The sequence below is a fragment of the Macrobrachium rosenbergii genome, chromosome 24 (assembly GCF_040412425.1).
Source record: "Macrobrachium rosenbergii isolate ZJJX-2024 chromosome 24, ASM4041242v1, whole genome shotgun sequence".
Taxonomy (NCBI): domain Eukaryota; kingdom Metazoa; phylum Arthropoda; class Malacostraca; order Decapoda; family Palaemonidae; genus Macrobrachium; species Macrobrachium rosenbergii.
The window spans coordinates 22,243,797-22,257,973 of NC_089764.1; the positions used below are offsets into that span (position 1 = coordinate 22,243,797).

The 14,177-nt window shown below is 37.4% G+C and overlaps 1 protein-coding gene across 3 annotated transcripts in view; it reads right to left on the reverse strand.

Annotated features, from left to right (window-relative positions):
• LOC136851928 (uncharacterized) overlaps positions 1-14,177 on the reverse strand; it is a 124,561-nt gene that overhangs the window by 1,604 nt on the left and 108,780 nt on the right. The window contains exons 1-5 of one of the 3 annotated variants that reach the window (XM_067126288.1): positions 10,401-10,904; positions 7,539-7,681; positions 6,684-6,893; positions 2,430-2,663; positions 1,359-1,614 (exon numbers count right to left, since the gene is read on the reverse strand). In XM_067126288.1, the coding sequence (XP_066982389.1) occupies positions 1,359-1,614; positions 2,430-2,663; positions 6,684-6,893; positions 7,539-7,681; positions 10,401-10,448 (891 nt within the window). In that variant the 5' untranslated portion in view covers positions 10,449-10,904. Of the gene's footprint in view, positions 1-1,358; positions 1,615-2,429; positions 2,664-6,683; positions 6,894-7,538; positions 7,682-9,097; positions 9,225-10,400; positions 10,905-14,177 lie in introns of those variants that run through there. The other 2 variants (XM_067126289.1, XM_067126290.1) reach the window with 2 other exon arrangements.

Below are 14,177 nucleotides of genomic sequence, written 5' to 3' on the forward strand. Positions count from 1 at the left end.
TCCTCCCTAGCACATTTCTGGAACCAAATTTCCAGTTTCAGAATTCACACCTATACCAGTCTGTCCATAATATTACATGCTTCTCTAGATAGGCATTCAGGATATATTCCAAAATAAACTCCAAGATGCACAAACAGGTAAAAATTACATATGTTCAAATTTCACTTAAAATACTACAGGTATGAACATTTCTCTGAAGACTCACCTGCATTTTTAATATTAAGTGAAATAGTTTCTAGAGTAATTACTGTATTTACTATCTAGTGTAATGGATGCTTCTTAACTATGGGATTTTGCCTTGAATTACATTTTTGTTCCATCAAGAGGTTACTTGGATAAATTTACCACTGCAAATAACAATATTAAGCCTAGACAATTAGGATTAATGAAAGATATGATGCTCGATATACAGGAAAAGTAACTTCAGTATTGTATATTGAACCTGGTTCCAGATTATTCAAGAAATTGCTTTGTGAACTAAAATATTTTAAATAAATCAATGAACCAATTTAGTCTAACAGCTATACAGTCAATAAAAAAATAAACTAAACTGGACTAAATGACGGTCTCCAGAACTAAATATTAAGCATCTCTTATTTAGTCACTCATCTCTTTAGGATTGATATTTAGGAAATTGGAAACCAGAATTATGCAAATGCTACTACAATATACATATCATAATCATGTTCATTACCTTAATTTCTTCAAGGTTTCTCTAATAGCTACACGCTCTGATTTCTGAAGAGCTTTCAAAATCTGGATGAACAGAGCATTTGGTGCTCTAATACCTTACACCAAGAAGCAAAAAATTTACTTTTGAAACGTTGACACTAGCTAAATAAGGTAACTTAAAAATTGCCCACATTTGAAAACTGCAGTCAAAATATTCTAGTTAATTATTGTGCCCTTTTCTTAAATCTGATTTTTTGTCAACAGTCCACTATGTTTCTGCATGAATCCTACAACACAGAAATACTTAAAATTCTTCATAAGAATTCACAAAGATTTGCAAGATATTAAATTTCACTATTTTCTACAATGATGGAAACCTGACTATTTAGTTATAAACTTTAATGTTTTTAACGCAAGTAAAGTATTGGAGCTGTAACTATAATAAGAATCTTATGGGTACTACAGGTCTCATTACTCCAGTTATTTTTTTAGACAATCAAAAATTTAAAGTCTCCCTCAAAACCTCATGTAATCTATGATGCAGATGAATACCTGTGAGACCAATTTTTTAAAATGAATATAATCCTTCCTGTATTTGTAAACAACTGCTTGAAATGAGTTAATTCAGTCATACTTCATGGAACCTCAAAACAAACATTTGAAAATGTATGAAACCAAGAACATACCATAACATTTAAAATAAACCTAGAGTAGACTGTGAGGCTCTGCAGATCCTCCTCCAATCCTAAGAGGCTCTTTGTGAAATTCATAAATGCCGAAGGGTCAACAGGAGGGACCATGAGGTGGACCCCATCCAGTAAGGCATCAGACATGGGAGCAAAGCCATCAGGAGGAGTCTTCATTGACGGGATTATCATCTGATGAACAACGGCATGACAGTTTCTCCTCACTTCGTCCACACTCCCGAATGCAAGGTTGAACCTGCATGAGAACAAAAATACTGGTTGTGACACTTCATAGCAATTAGAATTAAAATAATGGCGAAATAATTCTGAATATAAAGAGCCACAGGCACTACACATTTTCATTAAACTTATAGAAAACTTTGATACTATTCAGAAACAGGCCTGCAAGACAGTGCAGTAGTCTGCTACATTAAGGAAATATCAGTTCTATGGTTAACATTCACCAATAGCAGTGATCCATTATTTTTTTTGCAGGCAGAGTTTTCCTTAAAGGGATGACCCCAAGACATGATCTTCAGATTAAGCACTGTGTCTTTTACCAAATTTCTTGTCCTATACAGTCAAGTAACCTCTGTCAACTTTCCACAATCTATGACTGAATCCCCCCCTTTGTTTATATACTTTATATAATAACTTAATTACACGACCCTCGCACAATGCACTCTCAGCGGCACTGTAGGTACTTATCAAGATCTCTTCAGCTGCATTATCTATTTTGCTTTTTGACTTAAAAAATTTTACTTTGGTCTCTAACCAATAATCTAACAAAACTTTTTTTTAAGTAATTTTAATTTCCCAAGCACAAGAACAGGCCTTGAACATTTAAAATCACAGTATGGTTAATAATAAAAAATGATGACCTAACTTGATTCCAAACTAGCAATTTAAATTGGAATAGACAAAGTCAGGAACAGCATACACTATGAATTAGACTGTACTTTGGAACCTTATCTTCTATGCCACTGCATTTGCAAAGCTGGGATTTCACTGGTTCCTACTAAAGAAGGTAGAAGACAACTATGGGCAATTAAAGGATTATTTTGAACTTACCTATCTTCTATACCCATGAGGTATCCAATCGTCTTCCAAAAGTGAACGAACGCTTCCTCGTCAACCTTCGTGCCTTTGATGCCCAACTGCGGCCCATGAGTCAAGACCAAGCCAAAGAAGGCCCACTGAGTCACAACCATGTCTACCTGAGAAGGCATCGCTATTTTGGCATTCCTAGCATCCGTGTGAGAAACTGTGTGCATTCGTCTCACCAGCTGGATAGATTTTGATGCCCTTAAAATAAAACACAATGATATGCTGCATATTAGAGGGAAACACTACCGAGTACTGTAAACACCACTGATGACATACTGCTCATGGGGTCTTGCTCCTTGAGAAGCAATTATGACAATTGCTCTAGTTATCTGCTAGGATAGGATACTGTATATAGAATCACATACAGGTACATTTTTTCTCCGTTGGACACAATGAAAAAATGGAAGATGCAATACTGCACCAGGGTAACTGGACAAATACACCACTGCCTGAATGCACCAGACTGAATGCTCCATTAGCCTAGACCGAATGCACCAACCACTTAGTCTGAATGCACCATTTTATAGTCTGAATGCACCACACTGCCTAAAAATGCTTTGTTTGTCAGGTTGATTCTGGTATCATCAAATTTTTGTCATTCTTACTAGAAAATGGTTAAATCTCAAAGTTTTTGGCTTGTTAAAAGTAGTTAATTTAAAGAATAGTCTTATTTCTTTACTAAAACTTTTATAGCAATCATCCTTTTTATCATATTTGATATCAACATTTATTTTCTTTTCATATACTCCAGCTTAGTTTATAGGACATGAATTTTTCTGGCAGAAGTCTTAAAGTGTCTTGTTGGTTTTGTACTATTCTATTTTTATTCAGAGACGGTTAGGTTTGTAGTTTAAATTACGAGGTAACTACCTAGCAAGGTAGTAGAGTTTTAAACTTCTCCTTCATAGCATGTGTTTGTTGGTTCTGTAGTATTCTATTTTTATGCAGACATTTTAAAATGCTTCACTTTATCAAATAATCTTGCAAAGTGTATATATACTGTAGTTACCCAAAGAACTGGCGTTAAGTGAATTAAGTTGGTGCATTGGGACCATAAGGAATAATGCATTTTAATAGGCTAGTTTTAATCTTCTCATATCATAATGTATTTGTTGGTTTTGTAATATTCTTACTGTATTCAGACTTTGTAAATGATTCACTACATCAAAGAAAATAATTCTGGAAAGTGAATATAGATACCTATATAGTTCCCCAAAGAGCAAATGTTATGTGAATTAAGTTAGTGCATTGGGATCAGATACTCGGTGCATACGGACCATGATACATGGTGTATTAAGACTAGTGTTGGTGCATTGAGGCAGTGGTGCATTTAGTCCATAAACCCTGCACCAGTACCAAGCTCCCATGCTTCTTTCACCTTCAACAGACAGTGTTTTACTGTTACTACCATTTTAGTTATTTGTAAACATTCATTTAAGCTCAAACATGCAATAATTTTTTACGCCTGGACGTTTAACTGAACAAATACTTCCTAGTAAAGCTACTGTCCACTAGGCTTCGCGTGACAAATATTTTTGATAGCAGTATAACAAGACTCATTTGGGTGAATAATTTGTCATTATTATGCGATCAAGGAATATTTCATATGCATTTCATCCTGTGCTACATTTTCATAAAACTTAAGTTTCTCCTTAGTGGCTCTAATTTGTATGATATATTAAGGTACGTAAAAGGAAAACGTTAACGGACGCGCGCATGCGTGCACGCACACACAAGTTGAGCGGGAAAAAGGGAGTTTTGAGTGGCTGGACAGGAAGAGATTCCGAAAATAAAACGGGTCAAGTCAGGGGCGTTATTCCAGATTTTTTTTTTTTTTTTTTGGGGGGGGGGGGCATAGATGGTTTGGCGAGCGAAGCAAGCCTAATCAACTGGTTTTTTTTTTTTTTATTTTGAGCTATTTTAGTGCTTTTTGAAGCCACATGAGCTCACATCACTGGTATCTAGTAGACAGCCAAAGATCACGAAACGTAATATTCCCAAGATATTTCATGTGTTTATGATTGCACATTTAAAAAGAAAACATGACTTTTTATATTTTAACAAAAATATACTTTACAAATCGAATTACAGTGCCATCGGCTGGCAGTGCCGGGCATTAATGAAAATTATGAAACAACTGCATCGTTAATGTAATGGCATTTATATTATGATTATGAAATAAAAAGAAATAATGTTGATAACTTGAGTACCACAATGAAAATAAAATAATATAAAAGTAATACTGTTGATAATTTGAGTACCAAAATCAAATAGAATAATATAAGATTTTTGAATTACATTCCTAAATAGAATTACACCAATGGGTACCGACGTTATCTCATGAGAGCAAAATCATTCACTAGCTCTTCCAAATCAAATGACTTAATCATATGTTTTTCTGTGGCCATCAACAACAAGTAACATAGCCGGTCATCCCCAACTGTTCGTAGGTAGTTCTTTACGTGTTTTAACACAGAAAACACAGATAGATAATAACTTAATGTGATGACACATTTGAATTTCCGTAGGAATAATGGAAAACCAGCTGCTGTTACTTCTTGGGGCTTGGGAGGGTGAGGGGGCAAGTTGAGGCTGGGGGGGCAGTTGCCCCTAGCCCTCCCAAAATAACGCCCTTGGGTCAAATACAAGGATCTACAGGTGGAAGTTCCTCGTTGGACGAGTCAGTAGAGTTGTCTGCTAGCACTCTGCTAGGCCCGAGTTTGAGTCTTCCACCGGCCAATGAAGAATTAGAGGAATTTATTTCCGGTGATAGAAATTCATTTCTCGGTAGGCTATATTGTGGTTCGGATTCTACAATAAATTGTAGGTCCCGTTGCTGTGTAACCAATTGGTTCTTAGCCACGTAAAATAAGTCTAATCCTTTGGGGCAGCCCTAGGAGAGCTGTTAATCCTAGCTCAGTGGTCTGGTAAAACTAAGGTATACTTAACTTCTACAGGTGGATTTGGGAGAAAAATCAAAAGTTCAACTGAAAAGCAACAGAGGTGGACAATCAAGCCCAAAGTAAGGAAGCGAGAACGGAGGTAGAGTAAAAAGGATAAAGAGGTGCTGCTACACAAGGGACGCTGCAAACATCCTTAAGTGGTGCCAGCAGTGCACGGGTGATGTGATGCGGTGACGTGCACTGACAGCACTAACCCCCTTACAAGGAAATTTACTTCTTTACTGGATAAAAAATAAAAGGAAAATGGGAAAACTAGACTGACGACGGAAAAACACCAAAGAAGGAATAAGAAACAACGATACAGGATAAAGGAGAAAGAAACGAACGTGGAAAAGGAAGAATTATGGAATAAAATGCAAACTAACAAAGGCCTGAAGAAAACAATAGTGGAAGTAACAAGTTTAGAAGAGGCGGGAGGAAGGCAAGGAGACCATGAAGAACTACAAAATAACAAAGTATGGGAAGCGTGAAAAAAAAAAAAGAAAAATTAAGCTAAGGAAGACTGGCAGTGCACAAGGAACATTGAGAGAGGGTGACGAGGCGGAAGTGGGGATTCCCAACCTGACGCTCACAAGCACAATTCTCCCACTGTCAGCGGTGTCTCAGTCACGCGAGTGCAGGCTTTGTCAGGCTCTGGAACACCCGAGCATGACAAAGCGATTATGCCGGCGATGGAAGTCTATAGACCAGTTACCCAGCTGATAATTGTAAATGCACAGCAGTCAGTTTCCCATTGCTGTTAGGTTTGGGCATTTTCAACACCTAGATTATACCCGTGTCGCTGAGATTAGGCGCCATTACTGAATTTCAACATACGATCACAAGTCTTGCTCAATCTCCACTTTCACTGGTTTACCGGATTCTGGTGGATTAAGCTTTTAGATGAAGGGAACAGTATTTAACAAATCCCCTTTTTTAAATACGACTTTTAAAAATAAAATTATGAACTAAGAACTAATGGGGCCAATGCTCTTCTCATCATCACAGAGAGAGAGAGAGAGAGAGAGAGCTAAGCTTTCTCTTCTGGTTTCCTGCTTAACCTTACCTAACTTTATTAGCTTTAAATGCATGGGCACCAGAAGATATTTATAAGATATACAAACCTTAAATCTTGCATGGATTACCTTCGGCAAGCAAATAATTTTGTATTACATGCGGCTACAAGGGTCCCCCTTCAATAAAAAAGACACTTGTCTAGATCAATTAAACTATCATTTGTACATTAGTCACAGGCAATCTAAAACTCACTACTTACCTAGTACTGGGGTCAAAGATATCTTGAGAATACCAGAGTCTAACGTGATTTATAGTATGGAGGTACCTCTTGTACGCCTTGCCAGTATCAGACGACCTTCTGGTAAAGGCCAGAACCTTCAAAATTGCTTCGCAACTTAGCAGACACAGGAGTCCTACCAAGTTACTCACTATCACGCACAAGAAGTTACTCTGGAACCACAGCTGGCCTCTGCAAACAAAAGGAAATTTAGCTCCCGTCTAGTGTTTAAGATAATTGTTATAAAAAAATGAACAATCATATTACCAAACTCCCGAATTCGTTTAACAGTCCTGTCATCCATACATGTTCAGTATCTTCGACTTCAAGCGAAAGGAATATTTGGAAAAAATATCAATGCCTTAAAATAGAAAATCCCCCTAGGCATCATGGCAAGGGATCATAGCAAACTGGCAAATCCAATATTTTGCTCTAACTATATCCACAAGTTCGCTGCCTCCTATCATTAAGTTTAGAAATGTTTTCTGCGTCCCCTAGTAACAAATACCTTCCTAAAACCATTCAACATTTTCAGACACCCCAAATGTCACTGATGGCCCACTCATGGTTGAACGCATTCATTCCACATCTGACCAATACATAAGATGGAGTCATTAGTCTCTGTAAATGTACAATATACTGCAGAATGAAAAAAAAATGCTGTTGAGAAGGAAAAACTAATCAGAAGGGAGCACACCTTTTATTATGTACCTAAATGACTATTTTATATGACCTGAATGTCCAGTCAAACACCCCCACCCTAACATGCCTAAAGGGGGCTTTGTCCCCTGCCCCGCATTCTCAGCAGCCCCTGGAAACTTAATAATCCAATGTTACCTTCGGAATTTCTCCTTGTCGAACCACGGGGGAGGAGGAAACATTGGACTAAGGCAATCAGAAGGTCGCTCACCTCCTTCTCTTTGGAGATCGTTAAGAAGGCAACACTCTTCACAAGTCTGGCACTTGTACTTTCCATGGTCCTGAAAGGCAAAAGAAGCATCCTTTACGTAAATGTCAACTAAGAATTGTCTCACGAGTGACTACAATGGTGAATACTGCTTTTCAAATACCCAGGAGACTCGTATAATAGGAATTAATACATTCGCTTCTCTGTGCTGCAGAAGCACGAACACTGCGAAGGGGGTTCACTACAAAATGCAGTGGACTTTATCATAGGCCTGTTGTACTGAAGTTACCGAAGACGTAATTAAGTCTGGACAGTGGATCTTAGATATATTTTTTTCAATCAATAGCTATATCACAGCGCCCTATCCCTGGCCAATTAAGGGTAATGAACCCATCTCCAGAAGAAAGCTTTTATGAAATGGGCGGCTGGTAAATGCTAGTGACATACATGTGCAATCCGAAAATTTCGGCCATTCACGAACTGAATCTTTAGATGCAGCATAATAGTGTCCATAACTTTCTATTCTCTATTCTATTCTATAAACAGAAGTACGCAAGTTTTGTATGAATCTGCAAATCCATGTTTCGTATATCATGAAAGGTTATTTTTCAAGAAGAAGCCACATAGATATCGAACTTCACACACACACACAACTGAATGCCTCTCAATGGTAACGAGTTCAGAATTGCGGGGATGGGAGGTGATAAGGGGTTAAGAGTCCCCTTAAATTCACCCCGAGATCACTATCAGTAGAATGAACGACAAAAATAGACTTACTGGAAAAGTAAAAGGACCTATACAAATTGTAGTACGCTCACAATTCAATTTTGTTGAGGAAGGAGGATTAGAAATCTAAGCCGGCATCATACGGACGAATTTCACGTAGCACGCAGTTTCCCTGAGCCTTTTGTGAGGAGAGTAAACTGTTTGCCCTGTGAAATTTCGCCCTCAAAACAGCGTCTTGGATTACGCATGAAACTAACAACCGTGCATTCACTCATACATAAGCTAGCATACAAATACAATATAAACAATGAAAAGATATAAAAGGCAAACTTTATTGTAAATCAAATCTTAAAAGCTAGACGCGCAAAGACGAAAGTAACGGTGCTCACATGCCTGCAGCCGGTGCACATTTTCATTCTTTGCATGTTTTGTCACCGGCTTTATGAATGTCACAGTTTTTGTTGAAATGTCTATTACGAAATACATTTCCTAACAATACTGTCACACAAGATCGAACTTAAAAGTTCTTTAGCCAATATCGTGGCCAGAAACCTTTGCAAAGAAAATCTAAACGATTAACTCCAGTATACCGTATTTAGGTCAACACTTCAAGTTTCAATGTAGTCTAAACAGTTGACCTGCTTCTTTAAAAGAAAAAAAAATATCTTAGGAACAAGTTCGTACACTAGGCAGCCTTAGATCACAAAGATAAAACACAAATAAAAATAAAACACTTAAAAAGTGTAACTGTAAGAGAACCTACGGTAATTTAAAACCGTTATGAGAGCCCAGAAAACTAGACGACAGGCGGTACTGAGAATCCGCTAGCCACGCTCTCACTCTCCTCTTATAAAGGAATGCAGCGAACAGTCTTTACTGAATGATTCCAGATACTGCCGAAGCACAGTTTACGCTTAAAGGCAAGTAAACAGAAGGCAAGTTAATGTCCTAAACTACATTTTCATAATCTATTACAATTTAAGTCGTATTACTCGCAAACTTGTATCACTGCGTTCTTGTAATTACCCACACTACTGTGCAGACCAGAACTAGGCTAATGTATTTTAGCACAGATTCTCCAATATGTATGATATCTTACAAGAGGAAAGACTTAGACGGCAAGTAATATTTTTGGCAAGACTGAACTCAGTGAAAGCAGACTAAATAATTTACCTCAATTCGCAATGATAACGGAAATGCAGGTTGTCTGAATCCTAGTCCTTTATCTGAGCAGTTTTTGTTCTTAAAAAAAAAAAAGAGGAAAAAAAAAAAAAACTTCCACGCTCAACAATATCTTGGATAAGCGAGTGCTCCTATTGCTTGCATTCTGTATCTAAATCACTGCGGCTCGTTCGGTGCATTAACCCCTTCAAATTCATAATTCTTAAGCTCTATTTCTGTGAAAATGGAAACTTTCTCATTTTACATTTAACTTCACAGTTCTGATCCGCATGCCAATAAGACCATCGAAAGTGAAAGTAACATGATTAGGAGCTTATGATACTGAATATACAATAATAATGGACATTCATTCCATAACTAATGTCAAGGTCACCTGCTAAATTCTTATTCAGGGAAGACGTTTATGGATAGTCGGTATCTGTCGTTGTCCTTTGCTATAGCCTGAATGGTTTACTGTCGCAACATTTCATAGATGGTTTTACCTCTAAGTCCAGAATATTTAATGTAACGTTTGGCTATAAAAGATTCATATAGTTTCACTGGTGACAAACTACTTGAGCTTATAGTCTTGTTATAAATGATTCACAGCTTACCGGTGACCACTGAAGTCTTCGTCTACAAACCTTATACAATAAGTATTGATAGTTTTACCAAACTACTAAAGCGTTCAACTAATTTTTATTAAGCATTTATTCTCGCTAATACATAAACATGGTTACTTCTTGAAACAGAACATACAGTATAACGCTTGATAACATTTGAAAACTTAACATAAAATATTTTTAGCATTGAATAACATTTGAAAACTTAACATACTGCCGCTTAATATTTTTAGTTGACATCGGTGAATGGGAACAATGACCGTAATATTTGGAAGAGCCTACCTTTTCTTCGAACATAATTTTGCGTCTTGTTGAAACTTCTGTGGCCATATCTGTCACTTATGGTTTAAAAGCTATTTTTCATGCTTCTATAGATATCCAAACCGATATCGTGCAAAACGGTTGAAATCTCGTTCACAATCAACCAAGCTCTACACCAGTTAGCAGTCTACTGATCATCGGATCTGAGTCTGAGAGTAGGTGTCACAAAGACTCGCATTTCTCCCCCACCACCATTTCCCACCAGTCGAGGGAGAGAGGGAGAAAAAGAGCGTTGGGGGAGATAACTCCACCCAATAGGGGAGCAAGCGAAAGCTGTGCTGTTGAGATCCATATGATCTTTTTTACTTATTGGAATAGAGAGATTTTCACCCTAGTGACCGTAATTTTCACCACGTCGTGCGCAAGGCCGATAACGGCTGAGTGGAGGGAAAGAAACGATGCCTTTGGGGTTTGGGGGAAGTCCGGGCCGGTGGTGGGGGCGGGGGCGGTTTGAGATACAGGGAACTTGTACCGGAGATGGAAGGTAGCGAAGGGCATTTTCAAGGGCAAAGAGGAAGTGCTTGGAATGCTTCGGTTGTTTCCGTACCTGAGCTCGAAAATGGTAATTTATGAATAGATGTTTATTTACAGCAATGTTGAATATTCATGATATTATCTTGGATGAGAAACAATGGAATAAATGGTAGGTTAATAACTGATACACTAAGAGTATCATTAGGCCTACGGACAGGCATGATAGACCTATACTGGATCCTGGGCCTAATCGAACACTTTCATTGACGAAAACTGCTCGTACGAGCAAGAACCCGTGCTGTCACATCAAAAGACTTGTATTCATGATATTGACATTATCTTACCTCTGTGCATTAATGAGCCACAAATTCACTGACAAAAACTGATAATACAGCTTCTGCGTATCAACTTACGGCTGTGAAACATGTTTGTTTTTCTACTTTTTTTGTGTGTGCACAGCGACAGCGGAGGTTTACCTTGTGGTTACGCTCCTCGGAGCAACACTTTTATATACTAAAGCAGGTATTTATTTTGAAAAGTAGAGTTTTTTAACTGTATGAGAATACGATATGTGTGTGTGTATATATATATATATATATGTGTGTGTGTGTGTGTGTGTGTGTGTGTGTGTGTGTGTGTGTATGTTGTAGACGATCGCCTTTGTGACATTGACTTCTTTGATGCAGACTTTTTCATATTTCCTGACTTCTGTTTTTAACACTTCTTCAAAGTTCTGGATAAGTAGACAAAGTCGCGGTGGGTTTTCCATTCATTTAAAATTGCTACAGCTGTTTCGCCTGAATCCCAGGCTTTTCCAAGCAGAACTAATATAATGGGTTGAAGATTAAGCCAGACTTGTGCTGGCACGGGCTCTTGCTCCCGGAGCAGCCCGTAATTTACACTGAGATTCTCCCTTTCTATTTCTGCCAAGCCATCGGCTGTAAGCGGATTATGGGGGTTGCTAAACCTTTTATTTACAATGTTTAATTTACAATGGGTGGTTAGTAGTTAACATGTTATTTACACAAAGTGTTATTATATAACATAAGATGTTATAAGTATTAGTATTACGTTCTATTTCTATTTCTTACGTTTCTTATGAAATTATCGATTTCTTCGGTTGTGGCATTTGGATGCGTCGCTGTTCTCCTGGGGTGACCTTGGCCCTCTGGTTTCTAGACCGTGCAGAGGGAAACTTTCGGCTTCCAGCTGCGTGTTTAAACTATCCTCCGGAGACGTATGCTGGCTCATGGAAATCACGGGGCCACTCATCAACATTATAGAGAGTCTATAGACGTTCACGACAGGAAGCCATCTCTACAAGAGCTGATAGAAGTTACCCAGGTCGTGCACAGAGAGGATAACTATGGTCGCCTCTTAATAACCGAAGCCGTATGCATCGCAATCCAGAAACCGGCCCTGAATATTCAACAGGAGTCGGATCATATATTCCCCTACAGCAGGAGTGCGCGAGCCAAGAGGGACCAGACAGAACACCCCCCACCACCGGACACATCGCCCAGCGAAGGCCAAGCAACTTGCTTCGCTTAAGTCGCTGAGGTCCCGTCCAACACGAACTTCCAGCCGTTAATAGACGCAGAGCCTTTAGACGAACACATACACGCAAATTTAATATTTTACACATTTGTGTATAAACACAGTTGTTTATTTGTACCGTTTACATATGTTATAAGATTTTATTTATTTTTGTACCTTATTTTCGGTATTTGCTAGCTAACATGTAAGACTTTACTGAATTTTAAACACAAATTTTAGGTAACACTAGCACATGGTATTATATTTTGAATGTTTATTTAACCACATGTTTAAACTTTCACTTTTGTAGTCATACATTTTCTCTGTACCCAAAACAACACCCTGAAATGGTTAAATTGTTCATCCCTTAACCAACCAGTACCCAGAACTCAAGGTCATTCTCCCCACACGATGATATAAAAGATCGAAAAGCCGCATTGTAAGTCAGTAACCGCTTGATAATGCCATAAAGGCGAAACAGCTGTCGCGACAAAAACCAATAAATGGAAGAAGGAAGTTTGAGTATTTTCCACCAGAAACTGGAGACGAGAATCAGAAAAACTCAGACGGTATACAGATACCTGCAAGAAACTTATTGATGCCGCTAAGGCAATTGCTTTTAACGAAAATTGTTTAAGAGGAAAACTATGCCCTAAAAAAATAATATATATATATATATATGTATGTATATATATATATATATATATATATATATATATATATATATATATATATATATATATATATATATTAACCAATTATATTAGGCAATTCTATGTAGCCACCATCACATTTATTCAGTAACTATAACTAGAGGGACGGGTTCAAGGTCAATTTGGTCCGAGTTTTTAACAGGTTATAGATAAACAGGGTAGGTTCTCTCTCTCTCTCTCTCTCTCTCTCTCTCTATCTCTCTATAATATATATATATATATATATATTTACAGATTTATATATACATATATATATATATATATATATATATATATATATATATATATAATATATACACATTCATTCATAAATCATATAAATATGTCTCTTTCAAATTCTGCAACATTAAATATGTTCCCCTCAGCCTTTCCTTTTCACATTCCATTTCTACCCTTATTACATTTACATACCGCCTAATGTAATTTCATCCTAAAATGTATTCAGATAGCAAGAGACACTATTTAAAAATACGGTATAATTAATACCACTTTGAAAAAATATTTTTTTTTTTTACCTTGGTATGAGACCAAAGTTTATTTGGACATTCAAACACAAATTTATAAAGGTGTCCATAGGCTTATTCCGAGGGATTGCAAAGACTGAATTTTAGTGTCGCTTCTCGTTGTCGTGAGTACAGATTACTTCGCCTTGTTAATATTTTGTAAATATTCAAGTTGGCTTAAGCAAATCTTGTTAAATTTTTGTATCGTCTTTTCAGCTACGTTCCCTCAATATGCATCTCACCCCCGCTGTTGATAACTGGTTTACGGTAGAACCTGCCGAGTTGATGATTGGTTAATCGTTTCCTATCGGAGGTTAGTAACTAGATATTATTCGTTTAGTATCATGTACACGATTCCCAAGTACCCATAAACTTTATACTTATCAATAAAAGGACAAACTAAGCGAGAAATAGCTGCTTATACCAAGTGATGACTTGGACTACCTCTTGTTTGTCAATTTTTCATAAGATGTACTTCAACAGAGATCTTCCATATTCACAGCTGATCCCTG